The sequence below is a fragment of the Lonchura striata genome, chromosome 12 (assembly GCF_050655825.1).
Source record: "Lonchura striata isolate lonStrDom1 chromosome 12, ASM5065582v1, whole genome shotgun sequence".
Classification (NCBI taxonomy): domain Eukaryota; kingdom Metazoa; phylum Chordata; class Aves; order Passeriformes; family Estrildidae; genus Lonchura; species Lonchura striata.
Window position 1 is genome coordinate 19,576,048 of NC_140714.1, and position 21,167 is coordinate 19,597,214.

The 21,167-nt window shown below is 44.9% G+C and overlaps 1 protein-coding gene across 3 annotated transcripts; it reads left to right on the plus strand.

The window, feature by feature from the left end:
• Positions 1–11,855: 11,855 nt before the first annotated feature.
• TSEN2 (tRNA splicing endonuclease subunit 2) lies at positions 11,856–20,923 on the plus strand. 3 transcript variants are annotated; one of them, XM_021530456.4, is made up of 12 exons: positions 11,856–12,266; positions 12,581–12,770; positions 13,512–13,593; positions 14,277–14,313; positions 16,012–16,507; positions 16,608–16,685; positions 17,151–17,201; positions 17,838–17,976; positions 18,976–19,012; positions 19,640–19,751; positions 20,117–20,206; positions 20,630–20,923. In XM_021530456.4, exons 2-12 carry the CDS (start codon positions 12,597–12,599, stop codon positions 20,687–20,689), a joined length of 1,356 nt encoding a protein of 451 aa, XP_021386131.3. In that variant the 5' UTR covers positions 11,856–12,266; positions 12,581–12,596; the 3' UTR covers positions 20,690–20,923. The 3 variants fall into 3 exon arrangements, with proteins under 3 accessions (XP_021386131.3, XP_021386133.3, XP_021386130.3); XM_021530458.4 differs by having other exon boundaries at positions 11,856–11,905; positions 12,581–12,815; XM_021530455.4 differs by having other exon boundaries at positions 11,856–11,905.
• Positions 20,924–21,167: the final 244 nt, after the last annotated feature.

Below are 21,167 nucleotides of genomic sequence, written 5' to 3' on the forward strand. Positions count from 1 at the left end.
CTTTTCTGGTTGTAAACATTGCAGCAATAGTTCCATAAAATGAACATTCTGGACCCTTGTCTGCAAAAACATCTCCTAGAATGAATGCTATTAACGTTGTTAATGCTATTAACATCGTTCCTGTGTTTTGAAGCATCATTTGCTGCGTCTGCTTTGATTTTTCAGCGCAGCTGATGCACCAACACTTCCCCCCTTCCCTGAGGACTGGGCTAACTCCAGTGTGAGAGACTGGAAGTCCTGCAATCAGGTAGGAAGGCACAGGCACATGGAGTTCCACGTCCTGGCAATGCCACCAGGAGATTTTTGTGCCTGCCTGCCCCATGATCAGCACTGGCTGTCTCGTGCTCTGGCACCGCCTCTGTGTTTTGGCTGTGCAAGGATAAAATCCAGCACACTCCTGGTTTTCTTGTGGCATAACTCAGTATCCACTGCCTGCTTTCTTCACTGATAATTAGCACTGATAATTAACTGTGCAAAAATGCTGTCTCACAGAACATCATGCACAGCCCATCCCTGAACTCTAATTCAGCAGCCTGGACTCGGCCATCCTGTGGTGCAAACAGATGTTGTTATTGCATCTTAAGTAGGAAAGTCTATATATTTAAGTTATTTCTGTGCATGGGCGTGATTTAACATTGCAGCAAGGTGACAGAGACTAAACAGTGGGGTTTGCCTTGAGTTCCTGATATGGGGAAGAATCAGTGGTGAGATTAAGCTGCAGCAGACTAAATTCCAGTGAGGGGCTGCAGATCTTCCCTAATGCTAAATCTCAGCTGAAAAACGAGAGGCTGAGCTGAGCTGAGTGCCAGTCACCCTTTCAGTGCTGGGTGGCTGCTCTGTACCCCCTGAACAGTCACCCAGGGAAGGAGCAGCAGGGCTGGCACTGCAGGGAGGCCAGAGCACAATTCCAAAACCACAGCTGGAAGGGGAGAGGTTCTCCTGCTGCATCCATCCAAGGGAGGGATTCTTCCCTCTGAAATCCACTGTAACCTGGCTATTACTTGGTGAAAACAAGCTCAAACCCAGGCTGATCAGGTCTATTTGTCAAATTTCATTCATTTCTCCCAAAGCCATGGGTCCCATTCTAGCAGACAGAAATTTCTGCAGAAATACAACATTTGACATATTCATTTTTCACATCTTCCTTTGAAGCAGGAGGAAAGATCACACCAGATTAAAACTACCTGAGGTCTGGTACAGTTTAGCAATTCCTAACTTTTTTTTTTTTTTGGCACATTTGGATACTTCTATTTGCCACCCATAAAAATCTGGATTTCCATGGGAAGACTTTGATTTAGAGAACCTTTTCAAATTCCTGCTTCTCACCTATGAGAGCAGAGTATTCCTTATGGAGGAGGGAGGTTTATGGGGATTTTAAATGTGCATTATAGATAATTATTAGGTTGAAGGAGTAAATTTGCATTTAGATAGATGCTACTATTGCTGTGAGTACATAATCACTTGTAAATGAATTTTTGTCAACTAGTTGCTTTTAAAGGATCCTTAAAAGGAATTATAATAAGTAATAGGTCTTAAATAACACTCCTGTTCTCTGTTAATATCAAAGTTAGTGGCATGGGAGTGACTTCACTCCATTTTGCTAATAGAGGAGTGAGCAACTGAGGTGTTCCTTGTCCAGTGCCTGTCAGAATGAGCAACAGGACCCACAATTCAGATTTTTCATCTGCCTAGACCCTGGTGCCTCTAAAAGCCTGCTGGAAAGGTGTCAGAAATGTGGCATTTTTGTGAGTCTGTGAGGAAAGTGTATAGACCTTGCACAAGAGCCAGTTGCTGCTTTATTTATTCCAAGTATTGGAATGCAGCCACGAGCCGTTTTTTAATCAGACCCTGCTCTCTCGGGGGGCTCGGGCACCCATTGCAGGAATTGATGCAATCGTGCTCCAGTCTTGCAATGAGCTGTGGTCAGAGTTTGCAAGAGTTTCCCTAAATTCCCATTTCTGCCATCAGGCAGTCACTGGGTAATGCTGGTGGTAAGGGAAGTGGGATCCAGCACTCCCATCCCAAGATTTTTGCCTGAATCCAAGGGTATTTACTTTGTATGGTTCCTATAGTGATTGACACATCACTGTGATGGGTGTTGGAGGACAATAATCACATATTTATGTGTATAGGAAATTACACTGACTACAGACATTGCAGAAACCCTTTGGTTGCCAAAGGCTGGCAAGTTTAGCTTGGGCTCTGGAGCACAGGATCAGAGTTTTCCATGCTCCTTGCACGTGCCCAAAATTAAAAGGTTCCAGAGGTCAGATTGGGCCCTCAGATTCCTCCATGCTGTGCCCCATGGCAGCAAAGCCTCAGTGACCACCTGTCACAGTGGCTCTGTGCAGGTGTGCTTGGCTGAAACTCAGCCAACAATTCTGCCTGCAGGTCTAGGGGATGAGCTGAAACCAGCAGCTCACTCTCTTGGAGTTGTGTTAACCCTACACTGTGAGAACAACTGAGCAAAAATCCCCTTTTTTAGCTGAGCTGACCAGAGGACAGAGCTCTCTGGGGCAGCAGCACTGAGAGCTGTCTCATGTCCCAGGGTTTTGTCTGAACCAAAGAGCTCCAGAGTGGATCTCAGGGGGGCTGGAGAGCCTCTGCGTGTTCCAGCCCTGTGAGAGCCAGGTGACAGCAGAGAGGATGTTCTGTCCCTTCATGTGTGACAAACACTCCAGGCTGAGCACCCCAGCACTGCTGCACCACTGGAGTGTTGACAGGAGGGAACAGGAGGGAAAAGCTGCGGCTCAGCAGCAGCTGGAGCTTGGCAAACAGCACTGGTGGCACAAATACCCTCCCCAGGAGAGGAAAACCACTCAGTTAAAAGCTGCATCTCCTGGATCTCTCCATTTAAAATGAGGCAAAAACAGCCTGCTCAGAAAAACTGCTCCAACAGCCCAGCAGGCACCTAAAAAAATCTGTATTTCCCACCTGGTTCCCAGGTTGTCATCTGCTGGTGGTAAACTTTTGGTGACAGACTTGTGAGCTGTTTCCTGTGTCACACACCCTCTGATATTTCAGTTCTGAAAGGGCAGAGTGGGGGCTGTGCCCAGCACCCCCCACTTCCACAGGGAATAAATAACACGCTGTGCCAGGCAGTTCTGCTGTCAGATCTCTACCAGGCAAGAAAATGAAATTCCTGCTCGCTCCGAGTCTCACAGCACAAAATTAAAATCCTGAAGCTGCAGAACTGGGAGATGCTTTCAGCAAGATGAGAATAGCCTGGGGTGTGAGGAGCTTCAGAGCCTGGGCAGATGGGACTGCAAAGCCATTTGTGAGAGAAAATGAGCTGAGCCACAAGGAGATGGATGAGCTGACACCCAGAGTTCAAGTGTGGGGAAGTTTATTTGGCCTGCAAACGTCCTGGTTTCCAGCCTGCTGTCTATACCCTTCTTGAGACTAAAAATAAACCTCCAGACACAGTAAAGAAAGCCATTTGTTGGCACTTGGGCTGATTTAATAATGAAAAAAGAAGGAAACATTAGCTGCATTTCTGGAGAAAGCACTTAATCAGCAGACCAGAGTTCCTTTAAAACCTCACTATGGTTAATTCTCCTTCCTTTTACAAAGCAGTCTTCCCCTTCAAGCTTCAATAATTATTTCTTTTCCCAACAAAAGACAGAAATAGTTTCAGAACAACTTTTACTAATGTTTACTGTGGCATATCGTGCTTATAAAATCTTCTTAATCTGTAACCATTTAACTTTCCTTGGCAAGATAAATCCAGGGCGATACAGATATTTTGTAAATACCACTCCAACTCAGCATCTGAGTCAGAGCAGATTAGAAAAGAAAGTGGCATTTCAAACAGACTGGGGCTTGCAGGGCAGCAGGACACATTGAGAAAGAATTTCTGGATGGAGCAGAGTTGAGAGTTCAGGACGTTCTGCGTGGCACAGATGGCAGCTCCGTGCCCTGGACTTCCGTGGGGGCATTTCTGAGGTCAGCAGCCCTCCCTGGGGGAAGTGAGTCAGCTGGAGCCTGAGTGGTTTCAACACCTTTGGTATAAATTCCACAGATCAGTAATGGGAACTTTACAAAACTCCTGCTAATTCAGGGCCTGTGAGACTTTCCACTGAGTAACTTTTAAAAAAAAATGCCAAGCACTACCACAACATCTGTATGGCAGCAGCAAGATTTTACCTTGCTGAGTTTGAAAACAGCCCCTGCCCCACAGAAAGGGGAAGGCAAGAACAAAGCCCTGGCTCTCGGAGCCTGATGTTCACCTCTGACATTTTGGTGTCTGTGCCACAGATTTGCTGTGTGGCTCAGGGAAGATGCAGCAGCACCAGCTGGAGATCACCTGGACCTGCACCTAAAAAGGCACAAAGCACTCAAAAAGCACCTTTAAATTGCACATCTTACACATTCAAACCAGTCCTATAAGGGCTGCCAGACTTTTCAGAAATTGATTATTGCCTCTCTGGCTTTTTCTAGTGTTTTTCAAATTATTATGTGCTTTGTACTAACTTGTAGGAGCAGACAGAAAAAGCTTTCCAGATTTTTAGTGGGTTTTTAAAATCTTTTAAAATCCTTCCCAACTCACATCCAGGGATGAGAGATGCTCCCAAAACCCACAAAACCCCCATAATACTGCCCATTCTTTCCAGCCTGCCTGTCCTTTACAGAGATTGACAGATGGAAACAAGATTTCCCTGCTGTTTGCACTTCCTTTTATGAGTTATTTATTTTATTTTTTTTTTTTAACCTGGAGCCTGGGTTTGAGACACTCCTGTGCCCACAGTTGTGCTCCTGGGGAATCCAGTCAGCGGCTGTTTGTGGTTTAGTCATTGTTTAAACAGACTCACAGCACACAGAGCTGTGTGAAGAGACCTGGCCTGCTTTATATAGTTTATAGGTCTGTCCTACAGAAATAAAACTGCCTTTTTTTTTTTGGCGTGATTAGGCCCAAATTTGCCATAGTTACTGCATTTGCCACAATAAAACAGGCAGGGCCAAAATAAATCCAAACACTCCTGTGAGAAGCTTTAAAGAGCTTTGAAAGCTCTTTGTCATTATTTCTTCCAGAGTTCAGTCCCAGGATCGTGTAATTAAAAATCTGCCCTTCAGTTCCAGGTTTGTGACAATATTCATAATATTGGCAGAATATTCTGAGCTGGAATAGAGATCCCCAAATGTGGATCCAGCAGCAGATGGGTGATAAACCTCCAACCCAACATTGCCACACCAAAAGCAGCAGAGCCCAGCAGGTGATGGGGAAAGGGAAAAGGGATTTAAGGGAAAAGAGATTTAACCTGCACTGGAATTCAGAAGGTGCAGGGGGAGGTGAGGAGCAGAACACAGGAAGGGCGGGGACAAATGAGCCAAGGAGCTGCACAAAGAAGTTAAAATGAGACAACCAAGCCATCAGGAGCTGCTCCCTGGGTTTATGACAGCAATTGTTTGTCTTTGTGTGCTCATAAAGGCATTTCAAATAAACAGAACATTTCCTAGTATAGGCCATGGCACTGTTTTCTTCCTGGTAAAAGTTTCAAGAATACCAGAGGAATATTAAGATGCTGACACGTGAAACTCAACAAAAGAAGCAACAAGCCTTTTCCTGTTATTAAACAAACGGAAAGTAAATATTCCAGATTGGCATCTATTCCATGAGAGGATGTTCTGGGTCTGGCTGGTTTGGGGTGGCTTTTTGTGTTTAAAAACATATATACGTTTGGCAACAAGTTGGTTTATTTATTCCAGTTCTTAGAATGTGATGATTTAGGGTTTTTTTCCTTGATTTGCTTGTTATTTTGTCCTTCTGTCAGCTTTGACACATGAACCTAGAGAGCATTTGGGATGAGCTCTGAGACACATTTCAGGTAAAATCTGAGTTCCACAGGATTGTTCCTGTGCAGAAAAATCTTAAAGCACATTCCTGGATCAGGCACAGTAGAAATTACATGGAGTGACACCAGATTTTAGTTTTGTTATACAATAAAACAAACTATTCTGCTTCTTTAGCATTGTAAATGAGGTAAAAGTTTTGGAGTCAAACTCAGTTTTAGATGCTACACTCACAGCTGTGGGAATTATAAATCACTAGAGCCTCATTTGCATGCAGTCCTGGACGCTGCCTTAAAATGGTCTGGCACATAGCATTCCCTAAAATTCTAAAATATTAAATATTCTATTCCTTACACTTAACTAACTGAAAATGGCTGGGAAACCAGAAGAAAAACAGGAAGAAAAAAAAAGAAAAAAGAAAAAGAAAAAGAAAAAGAAAAAGAAAAAGAAAAAGAAAAAGAAAAAGAAAAAGAAAAAGAAAAAGAAAAAGAAAAAGAAAAAGAAAAAGAAAAAGAAAAAGAAAAAGAAAAAGAAAAAGAAAAAGAAAAAGAAGAAAATTTAAAAAGGAGGAAAAAAAAAAAAAACAAACAAAAACAATCTGCTGGGTTATTCCTAGAAGGGAATCCAGTAATCTTAAATAAGGCCTTCTTTTCAGCTCCTTGGATTTCCCTTGTATCTGAGTGAAATCACTGCTCTCTGAGGTCTTATTAATGAGTGGGGTTGCAAATGACAAAAACAAGCAGTGAAAAACACCTTCAATAGATGAGCACCGAGGCCCAAAGGCTGCTCCCCACAGTTTGTTTAAAATTGGGAGCATGAAACTGTCCGTGAGCTCACTCAGTGCACAAAACTCTGCCTTCCAACATCCATTAGAGAGCCAGGAAAAGTAGGTAAATATTGGGCATCAATATTTGAAGAGAAATGTAATGAGCAAAGCAGTTATTTGACAATTAAGCAGGTGTTTCTAAAATTCTGAGCCACTGCTTCAGAGTTCTGTGCAAAAAAGGGCCATGCAGAGAAAAGCTGGAAATCAAACAAAAAAGACTCAAGAAACCCATTAAAAATCGGGAAAGCTTTTTCTATTTGCTCCTACAAGCTAGTACAAAGCACGTAATAATTTGAAAAACGCTAGAAAAAGCCAGAGAGGCAATAATCAATATCTGAAAAGTCTGGCAGCCCTTATAGGACTGGTTTGAGTGTGTAAGATGTGCAATTTAAAGGTGGTTTTTGAGTGCTTTGTGCCTTTTTAGGTGCAGGCCCAGGTGCACCCTTGACTAATATGAAAATCTATCTCCCGTTTACATCTGGCAGTGGAGCAGAGCAAGGGCTGAGTGGAGCCCTAAATGAAAATTGCTGAAACATGGACACCTAGTGGAGACACCCAACTCTTACTGTGCTCTTTCCACATGCCAAAAAATGAACTTTTACTGCTCATCTTACTGGAACCTGGAGTCTCGTGCCCAGCCCAGTGCTGAGCCACACGAGGTGAAGGTGAGGCAGTCAGGATTTGGCCAAACAGAAGCTTTGCCTCATTGAACAGCTCACCCAGGGGACTGATGGAGCAGAAAAACTAATGAGCCATGCAGAAACAAATGGTTTTTCAGCAAAAGGTAAATAAATCTGGCATTGGAGCTCCAGGGCTGGGTGAAAATCGGGGGTTTAAGTGCCCTTAATTCCACCGGAACAGCCAGCTCAGAGTTTTTGCATTTGTTTCCAGGGGGAGAAGGGGAGCACTGGCTTTGGGGAGACTGGATGCAGAGAAAATGAATGTTCACATCATTTTCAATTAATGTTCACATCATTAACTAAAGCATCTGGAACAAAAATTGAGGGCAGGGAGTGACTGGGATGCCCTCAGAGAGCCGGGACGGGACAGGATGGGATGGGATGGGATGGGACAGGACGGGACGGGACGGGATGGGATGGGATGGGATGGGATGGGATGGGATGGGATGGGATGGGATGGGATGGGATGGATACTGCAAGAATTCCACATCCAAGTGTCTTTAGTCTCCAAGAACACACAATCACTGTCCATGTCTGAAGTAAATACACCCATGCCATACTCATCCCTAAAATTCTCTTTTCTCATGCTGTTCCCTTCACTGCCATCCACCTCAGGATTGCTGCTATTATGGGATTCCTCAGTGGGTTGATGCTTGACCAATATTTGACTTCTCTTTTTTTGTCTCCTGTGAAAACCATCAGAAACTAAGCAGAAACTAACCTTGATTTATTTCTTTAATAAACAAAATTAAGATACTTCATGTTAATAAAAATGAAAAGTATTCCCTAGTTGGTTTTTTTTTAAGTTTCCAAAAACAGTCCCATATCTCTGTCAAAGTTAATGTAACCAGAATTTCCATGGGAATTTCTGTCAGTCTAGGGAAACTGGAACTGGCTAATGTAAATAACTACAGCCCATCCTCCCACTGCTGTCCACATCACCTTGTGAGAAAGAAAATTCAGAAAGGAGAGTATTATCATGGGGGTCTTGTGGGTTACAACTCGGATGGGATAACAAAATTTTACAGGAATGTTCTGTCAAAGCCAGACAGAAATTATTACAATGACAAATTATGACTTGAATTTCATGTGACTCCTTTTTCCTTTTTGGCACAGATTCCAAAATTACCTAAAGACACTGTAAGAACAGATCATTCTTTTATGATTTTACGAGTAGCCTTCTACATGGGCAAATAGTTTTACAGGCTGATATTTCTGTTTCTTTTAATAAGCCTAAGCTTGTAAAATATGTAACCAAGGAGTATCTGGCCTGTATGTTTTGGCTGAGGTAGGACTGAGAGTTAACTCCCAACTGCCTCTAAAATCCCCAAACACTCAAAAAACCACCCTGGATAACAAAACCCCCCTGTACCTTCCTGCACATGGCAACTCCATTTTATTGAGGTAGAAACTTCATAGCACAGCAACTCGTTAATATTAGCTGTTAAATATTAGTTCATATAATATAAAATGAGCTCCTATTTTATAAAGGGAATATTTATTCTAAATTATTCCAGATGGGCTTCACAATGAAACAGTGCTTGTGGAAGGACACAAACCACAGGCAGGCTGAGAGCACAGAGCTGCAAATGTTGTAGAGATTTTAGAGGAAATCACCACGTGTGTGGTCACAGGAGGAGCTCAATGAGCCAGGCAGGGAGATCGTGTCCTGCCGCTGGAACTGGCTTTCAGCTCTATTCCTCCACCAGGGCCTGAGAAATCCTGTGCCAGCAGAGCAGGAGCATCTGAGCAGGAGCTCAGAGGGGCTCCTGTGGATGCACTGGATCTGATATGGATGCCATATGACATCCATATTTATATCATATAGCCCAGAATTTCTGGGGCTGGCAGTGCCAACAGTGGGGCATTGAGAGTCAGGCAGCAAAAGCAAGTGTGGCAGGGCAGAGGGGTTGCAGCCACAGTGATTTAGAGAAGAGTCCTTGCCAGGAAGCTGACACTGCCTTGGACCTTAATTTAATAATGCAAGGAACCAGCTGAGTATCAAGAAATAGAAAGCTACTGAAAGCTGCGCGTTAGAGCCCGATTTAGCCAGAGGAGCGCGGAATTCCCTGTCCGTGCTGCCGCTCCCGGCGCAGGAGCGGAGCCCGGCGGGGCACAGCCGGGACGGCTCAGTGGGAGCGCTCCGGGAGGGAAAATCTGCCCTGAAAACTCCCAGCAAAAGCATCTCCGGGGCTTTTAGCACAGCCCTGTGTCCCGAGGCAGGATTAGCTTTATTTGTACTGCTCCTGAATGATGTTTGTTTAACCTGCTCTGGGAGGTCCTGGTGATGGACACGGTGCAATCCTCAGTGCTGTTCTCACTCACAGGTACAACATTATTTTGCTCCTCCTGTATTCCAGTGGTCCTGCAGGACAATGCAGGTCTGTTCTGTGCATTTTATCATTTCCAGACTGGGTGATTTCACCCTTGTCCCTCTCCCCGTGGCTCCTGACAGCAGTGTGGCATTTGTGACTCCCTGGGATGCACCGTGACCTCGAGGGCCGCAGGTCAGAGCCTGTCCCTGGGGTGCTGCCTGCTCATCTGCTGCCTCATCATAAACAGGGAGCCTGCAGACATTTGTGAGAGTGTCTGGGCAATTATTGATAGAAGAAATTGATAGATAAAAGAAACGTGGTGTGACTCATCCGAAGCTTGTCCTTCAGACAGCAAGTTCTGGCTGCAGCATGATCTGAGCTTATCAGGAATGGGAGCAGATAATAGGTTGAAGAAACAGGAGTGTGACTGAGTTAATTGAGGGTCTGGCTGAGGGTTCCCTCCAAGGCTGCATGCTGATAATGAAATGTGAGAGGCCTGTAGCTCCTCGTGTTTTGTCTGCTTCTCCCTGCAGGGAGCATCTCATAGTAAATGTGTCTGCACAGAGAGAAAATCCAGATATAGCTAGCAGAGATAAACCCTGCTTTCATTCAACTGAGACTTGATTTGACCAGTTGAGAAGGAATTTTGAATCAGAGTGACATCTTTGATGCTGGGTCACTTTCATTTTGTTGCCTGGGATATTTTAATTTATTTATTTTAATGGCAGAGAATGAACCTGAAGTTACCAGAGCATCTCTGTACTTTGGTGACAGGAAAGCATCAGGACCCTCTCAGGTTTGGCTTCAACATTTTTTATGCGAATCAACATCAAAACAAATTAAAAGTCCTAAGCTGGTGTATCAAGTGAACCTCTGTAGGCAATAACTGTAAGGACACAAACTGAGTATTCTCATGTTTTGTGCAATAATTCCTGTCTGGCCTTGTAATCACTATTGCCTGCCCTTTGGCTCACCATAAAAAAAACCAGAAATGGGAGATAAAATACCTCCTAAGGATGTATTATTACAGCTTTTCATCAGGGAATTCCCTGATCTCTGTTGGGAACCAGAATTCTCTGCTGAGAGTCCGTGTCCCTGGAGCCAAATTGTCTCGATCCTCCTTGTGTGACAGTGGCACCCCCCAGGGTAACCTCAAAACAGGAGCGGGTGTGTCGTCGGTGAGGGTGCGACCCTGGGTTTGATAAGCAGGGCTCAAGCTGTAGAGAAAGAGATGCCGGGGCCCAAGTAGTGGAAATGCTTTGTATTTTTATACAGGTGCATTTATTTTATAGTTGCACAAGCCCGTCCTGCCGAGCTGGCTCTGAGCTGCGGGATCAGCCTCACCCGGCGGGACAGCGGTGCCTTGTCCCGGGTGGCCACCGAGCCAGGGGTTCGTTCTGAAGCCAAATGTCCGAACATTGTCCCTGCGGCCTCACACCGCCAATAAATCATCTCCCGTGTTCCTCCTGCCCCTGCTCCATCGCTCGCTCCAAAAGCTTGGTCACGCTAACGCCGCCGGTGCCGCGGCGGGGCCGGAGCACCCTCCCTGTCCCTCCCTGCCGGGAGAACCCTCCCTGTCCCTCCCTGCCGGAGCATCCCTCCCTGTCCCTCCCTGCCGGGAGCATCCCTCCCTGTCCCTCCCTGCCGGGAGCACCCTCCCTGTCCCTCCCTGCCGGGAGCATCCCTCCCTGTCCCTCCCTGCCGGGAGCATCCCTCCCTGTCCCTCCCTGCCGGGAGCATCCCTCCCTGTCCCTCCCTGCCGGGAGAACCCTCCCTGTCCCTCCCTGCCGGGAGCATCCCTCGCTCGAGACCGGCAGCCGGGACACCCGAGCGAGACCGGGCCCGCAGGACGGGATGGAGCGGGACCGAAACCTCCCCTGGAGCAGGGACGGCGCGGGACCGGGGTGAAGCAGGACCAGAACCCCCCGAAGAGACCGGATCCCCCTCTGGGCTAGGACGAGGCGGGACCGCACCCCCAGGCGAGAATGGAGTGGGACCGGTGATGGAGCGGGAACGGGGTTAGACCGGGAATGGGGATGGAGCGGGACCGGGGACGGAGCGGAGCCGAGAGTGGAGCGGGGCCGGGGATGGAGCGGGGCGGGACCAGACATGGAGCAGGACCGGGAACGGAGAAGGGCTGGGGCCGGGAGCAGGGCCGGGAGAGGGGCGGGGCCAGGAACGGGGCTGGAACGGGACCGGGAGAGGGACCGGGGGCGGGGCGGGGCGGGGCCGTTCCCGTGGGTCAGTGCGCAGGCGCGGCGGCGGTGACGGGGACCGTGACTGTGGGGCTGACGGTGCGTGGCGCGTGCGGGCGGCGGGAACGGCTCGGCTCGGCTCGGCCCGGCTCGGCTCGGCCCGGCTCGGCTCGGCTCGGCTCGGCCCGGCTCGGCTCGGCTCGGCTCGGCTCGGCTCGGCCCGGCTCGGCCCGGCTCGGCTCGGCCTGCCCGAACCCACCGGGACACCCCGGGGCCGGGTGCAGGTCTTGCAGCAGGGCCCGGGGCAGCCGTGAGGGGATGCCGGCACAGCCGTGAGGGGATCCCTGAAGGGGTCGCTGCCCGCCGTCCCTCGGCACGGCGGATCGGGTTTAGGCTCCTGCAGGCTGACCCGAGGCCCGCCGCAGCCCAGCTCCTCGGAACGGTTCATATTTAGGCATTTGTACGGTTTCTGCTTTTGTGCTCGTTCCTTTATTCCTGAATGCATTTTACTCCTTTATTGCTGGAGTTTCCTGCACAAGCTCTGGGCTGAGGGGCATTCCTGTCTGCTGTGCAGGGGATGCCCCAGAGGCAGATCTGAGATCTGCAGCATATCCCTGCCCGTGTTTATTTAGTGTAAGAGCTGCAGAATTAAACCTGTGTTACCCTGAAGCATCCACGGAGAATTTGCTGCTGTAGGAGGGGTCTTGCTGAAATACAAAAAAAATGATTGAACCTTCATTTCTGAATGTTAAATCTTTTCTTTCCACTTTTTAGGAGGACAAAGTAAGACATGGCAGAAGCAGTTTTTCACCCCCCAAGAAGGAAAAGAAGAGTTTTTGAGTCCTACGAGGCTCCTTTTCCTGTTGATGTAGGGGGAAAGGATTTCAGACTCTGCCGAGCTGAGATCATTAACAACAATGTGATTGTCAGGAACCCTGAGGATATTGAACAGCTCTACAACAAGGTGCTGCATCCTGTTTGCACAATATTTGTAGTGTTTTAAATGCAGGTAAAACAATACTGGTTCAAATCTGCTGCCTTTTTATTTCCTGCCCCTTCAGACTCCTGTGATTCTCCATATTCCCCTTCTCTCCTGAAATCAGTACAAAAAAATATTCTGTGTCAAATGTGAAAAGTCTTTCTCATCCAAGCAAATAAATTTTGGAATGAAGTGACATTGTGAGCTGAGAAACAGCTGCAAAGCCTTCATGTTTATGTCTCCTTTCAATATGTTTTGCAGCTTTTCAAAGCATTTTCTTGTGTTTAGAGCTCAGAGGGTTGAAATATTAATGTTTTATAAGTGTTTATATAATAATTATTTTAACTTCAGAGTGCTTTATTCCTGTGTAAAAAAGCTGTGTTCAGTTTTTTGTGTCTGAGTACCATTTCCGCAGCATTGTATAGCAGTGGTATCTCTTTGGTTTCAGGTGTTGTTTTCAAACATTTGCTGGGAGGTTTTGCCTGACAAATATTTAGAATTCAGGGAGAAGACCCAACACTCTCCAAGATAAATGGGATTTAAACACTTGGTTAAATCAGATGCTTAATACTGAACCAGCAGCTAAACAAGCTTTAGGCAGGGCTGAAATGCTGCAGGAGTTCAGCTGTTTGTTCCAGCTGGTCTCACCATTCCACATTTTATTAGTGGGAAAGAAGTTAATTTTTGTACCATGAGATAATTTGGGGCTTTTGCTGTCCTTTGCAGGGCTATTTTGGAAAAGGGATCCTTTCCAGGAGCCGGCCAGTGTTCAGCATTTCAGACCCTCTGCTGGCGGCCAAGTGGAGAGGTAAATGGGGGCTGTTTCACCTCAGCACTGCTCTGGTAGCTCCTGTCACCTTTCCTCACCCACTGAAGGCATATTTTTATAAATTACATGCAGAAGAATAATCTGCTGGATTGGATCGGGTGAAGGATATCTGTCTCTCCCCATCTCTCGTGCCTAGGAAAAATCCAAGAGTTGAAATCCATGTGAATAATTCCCCAAACCTTCACTAAGTTGTTGCTTGGGAAGACTGAAGCAAAGGGATCACCCTGGGGATTTTTTCCTCCTTCTTTTCCTTGGGTTTAATCTGCAGATTTTGGTGTCCCCGAAATGATGAGGGAAGGATTGGTGAAGTTTTCAGTCTGCTTGGAGCCAGTCACACCCAGTCTGCTCTTGGCTGTTTATGTAAAAACTCATTTTTTACTCACCTCTCCCATGACAGTGAAGTCCCAGTGGCCATCATGGGATATTATCCTGTCCCTCCATAATTGTCTGGAGAGAAAAAGTGTATTTACTTCTTTTCTGTGCAGGTGGTTACATTTGTACCTTTCCTGGTTCTTCTATGTCCTTGCTTGAAAAGTGGGACCAAAATGGCTTTGAGGACTGAAAATGGGGACAATTCCTAGGCTGCAGATCACCCCAGTGACCAAAATCACTCAAAACCATCTTTCTATTGATGAAACAATGTATGATTTTTCTTTACACAGGTGTTAACACAAACATGCCCATAATTACATCTCAAAAGTAAGTGAATCTGCTTTTTTCTTGGTGTTTTTAGGAAACGGATTGTTCTGGTTTATATTTCTCATACTGGGTTTCAGGTTGCTGGCTGTATGAATTGACACAGTGACTTGCTTCTGTTTATTTTCTCATTATTTCATTTATAAATCACTTTAGAAGTAGAAATAGAGTAGGGGGGGATACTCAGGGTGGTTTTTCATGTAAGCTTGTAGGTGTTGATTGCTGAATAGAAGCCAAGGCTGAATGCATGCATAGAATGGGTAATTAATTAGTAACAATTATAGGCATAATAAGCATTCTTCAGGTGAGGAGCAGGAAAAGAAGTTTCTGGGGCAGGCTATTTAAAATATCTCTTCCATTTCCATATTGGGATTTTATAGTATAGCTGAAGCAGCTTTTGAAATTTTACAATACTTTGATATTTTACCATTTTTAAGTCAGTTAACATTGGTACTTTGTATACTTAGCAAAACAGTGTTGGACCACATTTTTTTTTCTGCTTAAATAGTGTATAAACTATTAAGTGTGTGTAGGTGAGTTACTCAGTTGGTTTTAATCTTATGATAACTAAAAAAAAAATTCACTTAAATTTGAAAATTATGCTCTCAATTGCAATATGCAGCTCTCAGTTTTAGGTAAGAAAAACAGTAGCCATAATATTACTAATGCTACTCCAGTTACTGCTGCTTGCAGATGCTGAGCATCAATAAAAGTGTGATTTTATTGGTGCACAAAATGCTTTGCCTCAGTAGAGACCTGCAAGTGCAAATTGAATGGTAATTAAATAATAGGACAGAGAGGAATATCTTTTATATAACAAAGAGCACAGCCCTGAATCATCCAGCTTTATCAGGAGCCTGCAGGGGGACTTGTATTTGTGTTGACACATGGAATTTGCATTTAATGTCTTTGTTACCTGGGCTGAAATTGCTGCCTGAGGATTTTGTTCAGGGAAATAAAAAATGCTGTACAAGATTTTCACCTTCACAGAATGAAGAGTCATGTTGCAACTGACTTAATGTTATTTTAATAACATTAAATGTTATTAATATTTTTAATAATTAATTAATGTTCTTTTTCAAGACAAGGAACTGAAAAGGCACTAAATCTCTGTCATGATTGAAAAATATTAGAAATAGAAGCTGAAAGTTGTAAATGTCTCAGTGATGGGATTATTGTCATTCCTCAGGAACGTAACTGAGGGGTTTGGTTCAAAAAGGTGGTTTCTGCAGAATTTTCCACTGGAGTTTCTGCTGTGCCATTGCTGTTTCTAAGGCAGTTAAAGCAGAGTTTTGCAGGTCCTGCTCTCAGTCCTTGGCTGTGTAAAAGCTGAGGTGGGAGGGCTCTTGTTGCATGTTTTAATCCTGCAGTTCCAATTCCAAATCTGGGAGGAATTCAGGCTTAAGGCTTTCATGGGAGAAGGAACTTTCTGCCTGGTGAAGCTGCTGCTCCTTGAGCCTGCCCAGCAGCTTGGCAGGGCTCAGCAATGCTGTTTGCTGCCAGGGAAATTGAAAAGGCCAAACAAGGCACAGGAAGCAGCAGAATCCTGATACTCCTGAAGCTCCCTAAAACACTGGAGCCCCACTGAATCAATCACGAGTGCTAGCAGCTGCTGGGGGTGTTTGTGCTGAACCTTCTGGGGTTTAAAGTGTTAATTAAAGGATGTAGACCCTGGAGTTCCTCATTTCTTGTGTTCCCCAGGTACCAGCGCCGTGTGCAGTGGGCCCAAAGTGTCCTGCAGGAGCAGGGCCTCGACAGCTGCTCTGTCACCAAAATCCTGGAGAGTTACACCAAACCCCTGGGGCTGCCCTTCTGCAGAGGGGCTGGGGCTGAACACAGCTGCAGCAGAGGGGGCCCAGGCCCGGGAAATGCAGAACTGTGCAGAAGATCTGCTGGCAGGGAGGGAGCCCAAAGTCCTGAGGGGCACAGCCAGCACCCCGAGGAGGGAGGAGATGCAGCCCTGGATCCTGGGAGTGGCTCCAGGGACCAGGAACAGGGGGATTCCAGGGAAATGGCTGAAGGGTCCTGCCACAGGGACCCTCCTGTGCTCCGTGGCTGCGAGGGGAAGCAGAGCCCTGAGCAGAGGGCTTGGGAGGGGATGGACTCCAGGGAATGTGCTCCAGAATATGTGCTGGTGGAAGAGGAGGAAGAAGGCAGCTCCTGTCCTGAAGATGGCTCCACTCATGCACAAGAGAACGTAAGAAAAAAAAATCTTATATTTTAGAAAAAGCTACTTTCAGAAATCAGTATTTTTTCTAGTTCAACACTTTAATAATAGTTTTTTTTTTTTCTTGTAGCTTGTGAAGAAGGAAGTATTAGTATGCAGAAAAAACCCATTTAGGATTTTTGAGTACTTACAACTCAGCTTGGAAGAGGTATGTGTCAAGCACAGTGCAAGTTAGTTTGCTTTTAATCTGGAAAAGTAAACCTCGATCTATGATACACTGTCATCTAAAATATGTTTCTAAAATACAGGGTCCTGTGTCTCCTAAGTACCTGGACTGTCTTAGTCATTAAACTTAGCTTTAATATGCTGTAACAATTACACAAGATGGTTAAAAAATAGGGTCCAATTCTGTTTGCTTTAGGTGAATAATCCCACTGACACAAAGACCAGTGATAGGACTTAAGTATAGAAATACCAGGAATACAATATTTCTATGAATCCTCTCTCAATTCTGCTGCTTCTAATTATATTTGTGTGTCAGTTTTATCACCATACCTTCAGCAGGGATGATGTAGAAAATTAAGTAATGAAGCCTTTTTTCTTGCAAGGCTTTACATATAAACTACAGGAGGAATGCAGCTATCAGTTAAACTGACTCTGTTTGTTTTTTCAGGCTTTTTTCTTGGTGTATGCTCTGGGATGTTTAAGTATTTATTATGGAGAGGTAAGAGACTGGATTAATTTTGGATTACTGGGGATGCTTTTTCTCTGGATATGGTTTGGTCTGAATCTTGACCTGTATGGCAGTGATTTGTGCTGTTAATTCTGGAGAAGGAAATACCAAACACAGGAATTGGGAAGATTTTCTTACAAGCAATGGTATTTCTGTTTAGGAAGTACAGGTCTGAAAGCTTTAGGTTTACCAAGACAGATACAATTAAGCATTGTCTGTCTGCAGAGAAAGGATTTTTGTTGTAACTTAGGCAGGAAGTATAGGAGCAATAATATGGTAAATAATATAAGAAATAATATGGTAAGTAATCACACCTGAGATGGCAAACTTCCTTGGAATTTTAAACATTAATTCTACCAAGCTATTATTGATGTTATGTCATAATTCTTCAAACCTGTGCTTTTAGCTGAAGATAAATCAGCCTTTCCTTTAACAGGGGTGTTACAGGAACTGCCTAAAAGACCCACTAAGTGGAGCAGCAGGTTCCTGCTGTGAATTCAGGGATTTTACTGTCTGCAGTTCCTGCTCTGTGCAGCAGCCTATGGTGTTTATTTGGTATTTGTGGTGCTGTGCAGCAGAGGATGGCTGGTTTATCTCAGTGCAGTGACCTTGCTGTGGGGTTTGCAGGAGCCCCTGAGCATCGTGAAGCTGTGGGAAGTGTTCAGTGAGGTGAAGCCTGATTTCAAAACCACCTACATGGCCTACCACTACTTCAGGGGCAAGGGCTGGGTGCCCAAGGTGGGGCTGAAGTATGGCACAGATCTCTGTGAGTACCTCCCCAAAAATGGGATAATTTCCTTCTCACCCCTCCTCCAGGCAAGGCAGAACTGCAGATAGGAATTCAGTGAGGAGCTGCAGGACTGGAGCAGCCTTTGCTGCTTTCAGTTGGCACAGGACATTTGGGGTTAGCAGAGAAGTTGGGATGTGAGTGGAAAGGAACATCCCATAGCCAGGAGGTGAAGAGACAGCTCGGAAGGTCTGGTTTGCTTCATGAGGTTCATAATTCCTACAGGATTCCACTGAAATTCCCTTCCCAGCTTTCTCTGTCCTCTACTAAACACACCTCCAAATTAATGGGTTTGAATCCAGATCCCAATCCACATTAAAGTTCATGAACCTCATTCATCCCATTTAAGAAAAGCCAGACATCTGCTGAACCCACTGCTAGGATTGTTTCTTTGTGTGGGCTTTTTGGGGGAGCTAGAGAATGGACTTGGCCTTTGTATTATTGGTTGGGGGTTTAATATTATGGAAGTAATTAGTGGTGTCCTTGCTAAGGAAATCCAGAAGTCCATTTAGCTTGTTTCAACATGAGCAGTGCAGTAATGCCTGTTATTACAGGAGACCATGCATTAAAGTCAGATACTTTGGATGTGTGCAACCCAGCAGGTGTTTTAATGCTGCTGAAGTGGTTGGTGACATGGTTTGGGGATGTGTTGAGCAAGTCCTTTGGGTCAGTGTGTAGCTCTGGCTGAATTCATCATCCCTGCCAAAAAATTCCATCCTCAACTCGTTCCTACAACAATTGCTAATTCCTCTGGCTCCTCTGCCTTACCTTTGACTTGCCACTGCCCTGCCCTGAGTCACTCTGCTGCTCTTCCCTCTCTCCACTTGCTGGGACAACCTAATTCTGAGCAGAATTGAGAAGAGTTGAAGCTTTGTCTCATGTAATTAAAATTTACAGAACATTTGCCAATGTTGATGGGCTTTGGTATTAAACCCATTGAAACTCTGATCTGACTGAGGTGTTTCTCTTTCATTTCAGTGCTGTATCGAAAAGGGCCCCCGTTTTACCATGCCAGGTTTGACACTCCTGTTTCTGGCTCATTTCTTTAAGTTAAATTTCACTCACACCAATTTAGCATCTTCACTGGTTCAGCACATATTCATCACTCAAAATACATTGTGTTCACACCAAGAATGTCAAAATCCTTTTAGCAGAGAAGCTACATGACGCCATTTCTTTGTATATAAATAACAGGCATTAAAAATCACAAGCTGCACTAGATTTAGCACTCATATGATGATGGACTCTGTAAAATAATTGGATTTTTTATTACTGACTTAAAAAACAATGTGTTCTGCATTATTTATGTAATTTGGAAGAACTCTTAAGGGATGATAATTGTCTTCATTTGTTGGCTAGTCAGGTTGAACTCCTAGATGATAAATTGCTTATAAATGTCAACTTGGCATTAACAAACATCATACTACAAACATCAGAAGGGTGGGGAGGGAAGGCACCATTGGGCACATCCACAATTTCAGTATTTCTCCTCTTTTCCTTAAAGAAAAAGACTCAGTCTCACAGCTTGCAACCTGCAAGCTGGCAGATTTTTAATGTCAGTTTTTAGCCCTTAGTTCTTGAGCTATCTTCAGAAAATGCCAGTTTTCTTTCTGTGACTTGTCCTGCCTGCTGTGTTTTCCAGTTACTCTGTCATTGCTGAGTTGGTGGATGATAATTTTGAAGGTTCCCTTCGCAGACCCCTCAGCTGGATGTCCCTGTCTGGGCTGAACAGAACAACTGCAAATGCTTCTAAGGTAGAAGTTCTGGGGTAAAACCAGCTTTGGGATGATAAAGTCTGGCTCCAAAGGGCAGGGACTTGGAGTGAGACTGGGAAGAGAGAAGTTTCTTTTGTCAATATCCAGGTCAATCCTGGAAGAATTATTGTTAAATAATAATTGTGGAAGTTCTGCCACTTCTAGGAATGTTGAAAGTTGTGTGAGAAACAGCAAGACCCAAGGGACCTTTGTTTCCTGATAGCCACTTTTGTTTTTAAAGCTCTTTCCATTTCCCAGGATTTTGTTTTGAGCAGTGAGACTGAAATTTCCCTGAGATTTTCTGTGTGAGCTTCACAGTGCTTCCATAATGCACTGAAATTCCTGTGTTTCCTGGCTGCCCACAGGAGCTCATGCTGTGCTACTTGATCAGACCTTCTGACATGACTGCAGAGGAGATGTCAACCCCAGAGTGCATGAAAAGAATCAAGGTTCAGGTGAGTGGTTCCTGCTTTTTTACAGCTCCTTGGGGGAACTGTGCCACCTTCTTCAGCTTGGTTTGGGTTTTGCACATGTGGCTGCATTAAAATTAAATTCCTTCATGCCCCAAGTCATACAAAGTGCAGTGCAGGATCTCTATAAACTTAACATCTCCTGTCTGAATGGGAGTGTTGCTGACACCGTGCATGTAAGCATTTAGGGATTCCTGAAAAACCTGTGGAGATGGCAGCTAAGGTAAGGTTAGAAATAAAAGGGGAAAAGTTTGTGAGTTCAGCTCTCTTCAGGAGCAGAGTCATCTACTAAAATATCTCAGTGGCCACATAATACACATCAGTTTTACAGACCTAGTCCCCATCCCTCACTGATTTTCTGTAGCTTTTGGGTTTTTTTTCCTTAATAATTGCTGGGTTTTATTTCAGGAGCTGATTGTGTCTCGTTGGGTTTCCTCCCGTGAGCGCAGTGAGCAGGATGAATTTTAACTGACTGCACAAGAAAACCTCAATTTTACAAACTACTTTTTGTTGTTTTTTACCTGATCTCGTGATGAACTGTTGGCCCAGAACATTTTCTACCAACATACTCACTTGGTGTGTATAAATGCTGTTTAAAATGAGATGTATCATGTTTACAGGAGAAGATGTTTTACTGAAGAATGTAAGTGAACAGATGAAAAGCTGTGTCCCAACTCAAAATATAAAAGATAAAAAAGTGCATATTTGAGTGGTGGCTACACTGCTGTCATTAGGAACATTATTTCTGATATTATGGCAGCACAAACCTGACTTCACAGTCGTGGTGATTTCAGATTTGCATTTGGAGAGAGGTTTGGCTGTTGCAGCTGGGACTCTGGAACTTATTTTTACAATCTCAGCTCAGAATTGAGGAACTCTTCCCAGAATTTAAATTTATTCTGGGGCCTGGGCACCTATCCCCATCTGAATGAGAGGTGTTTCTTCC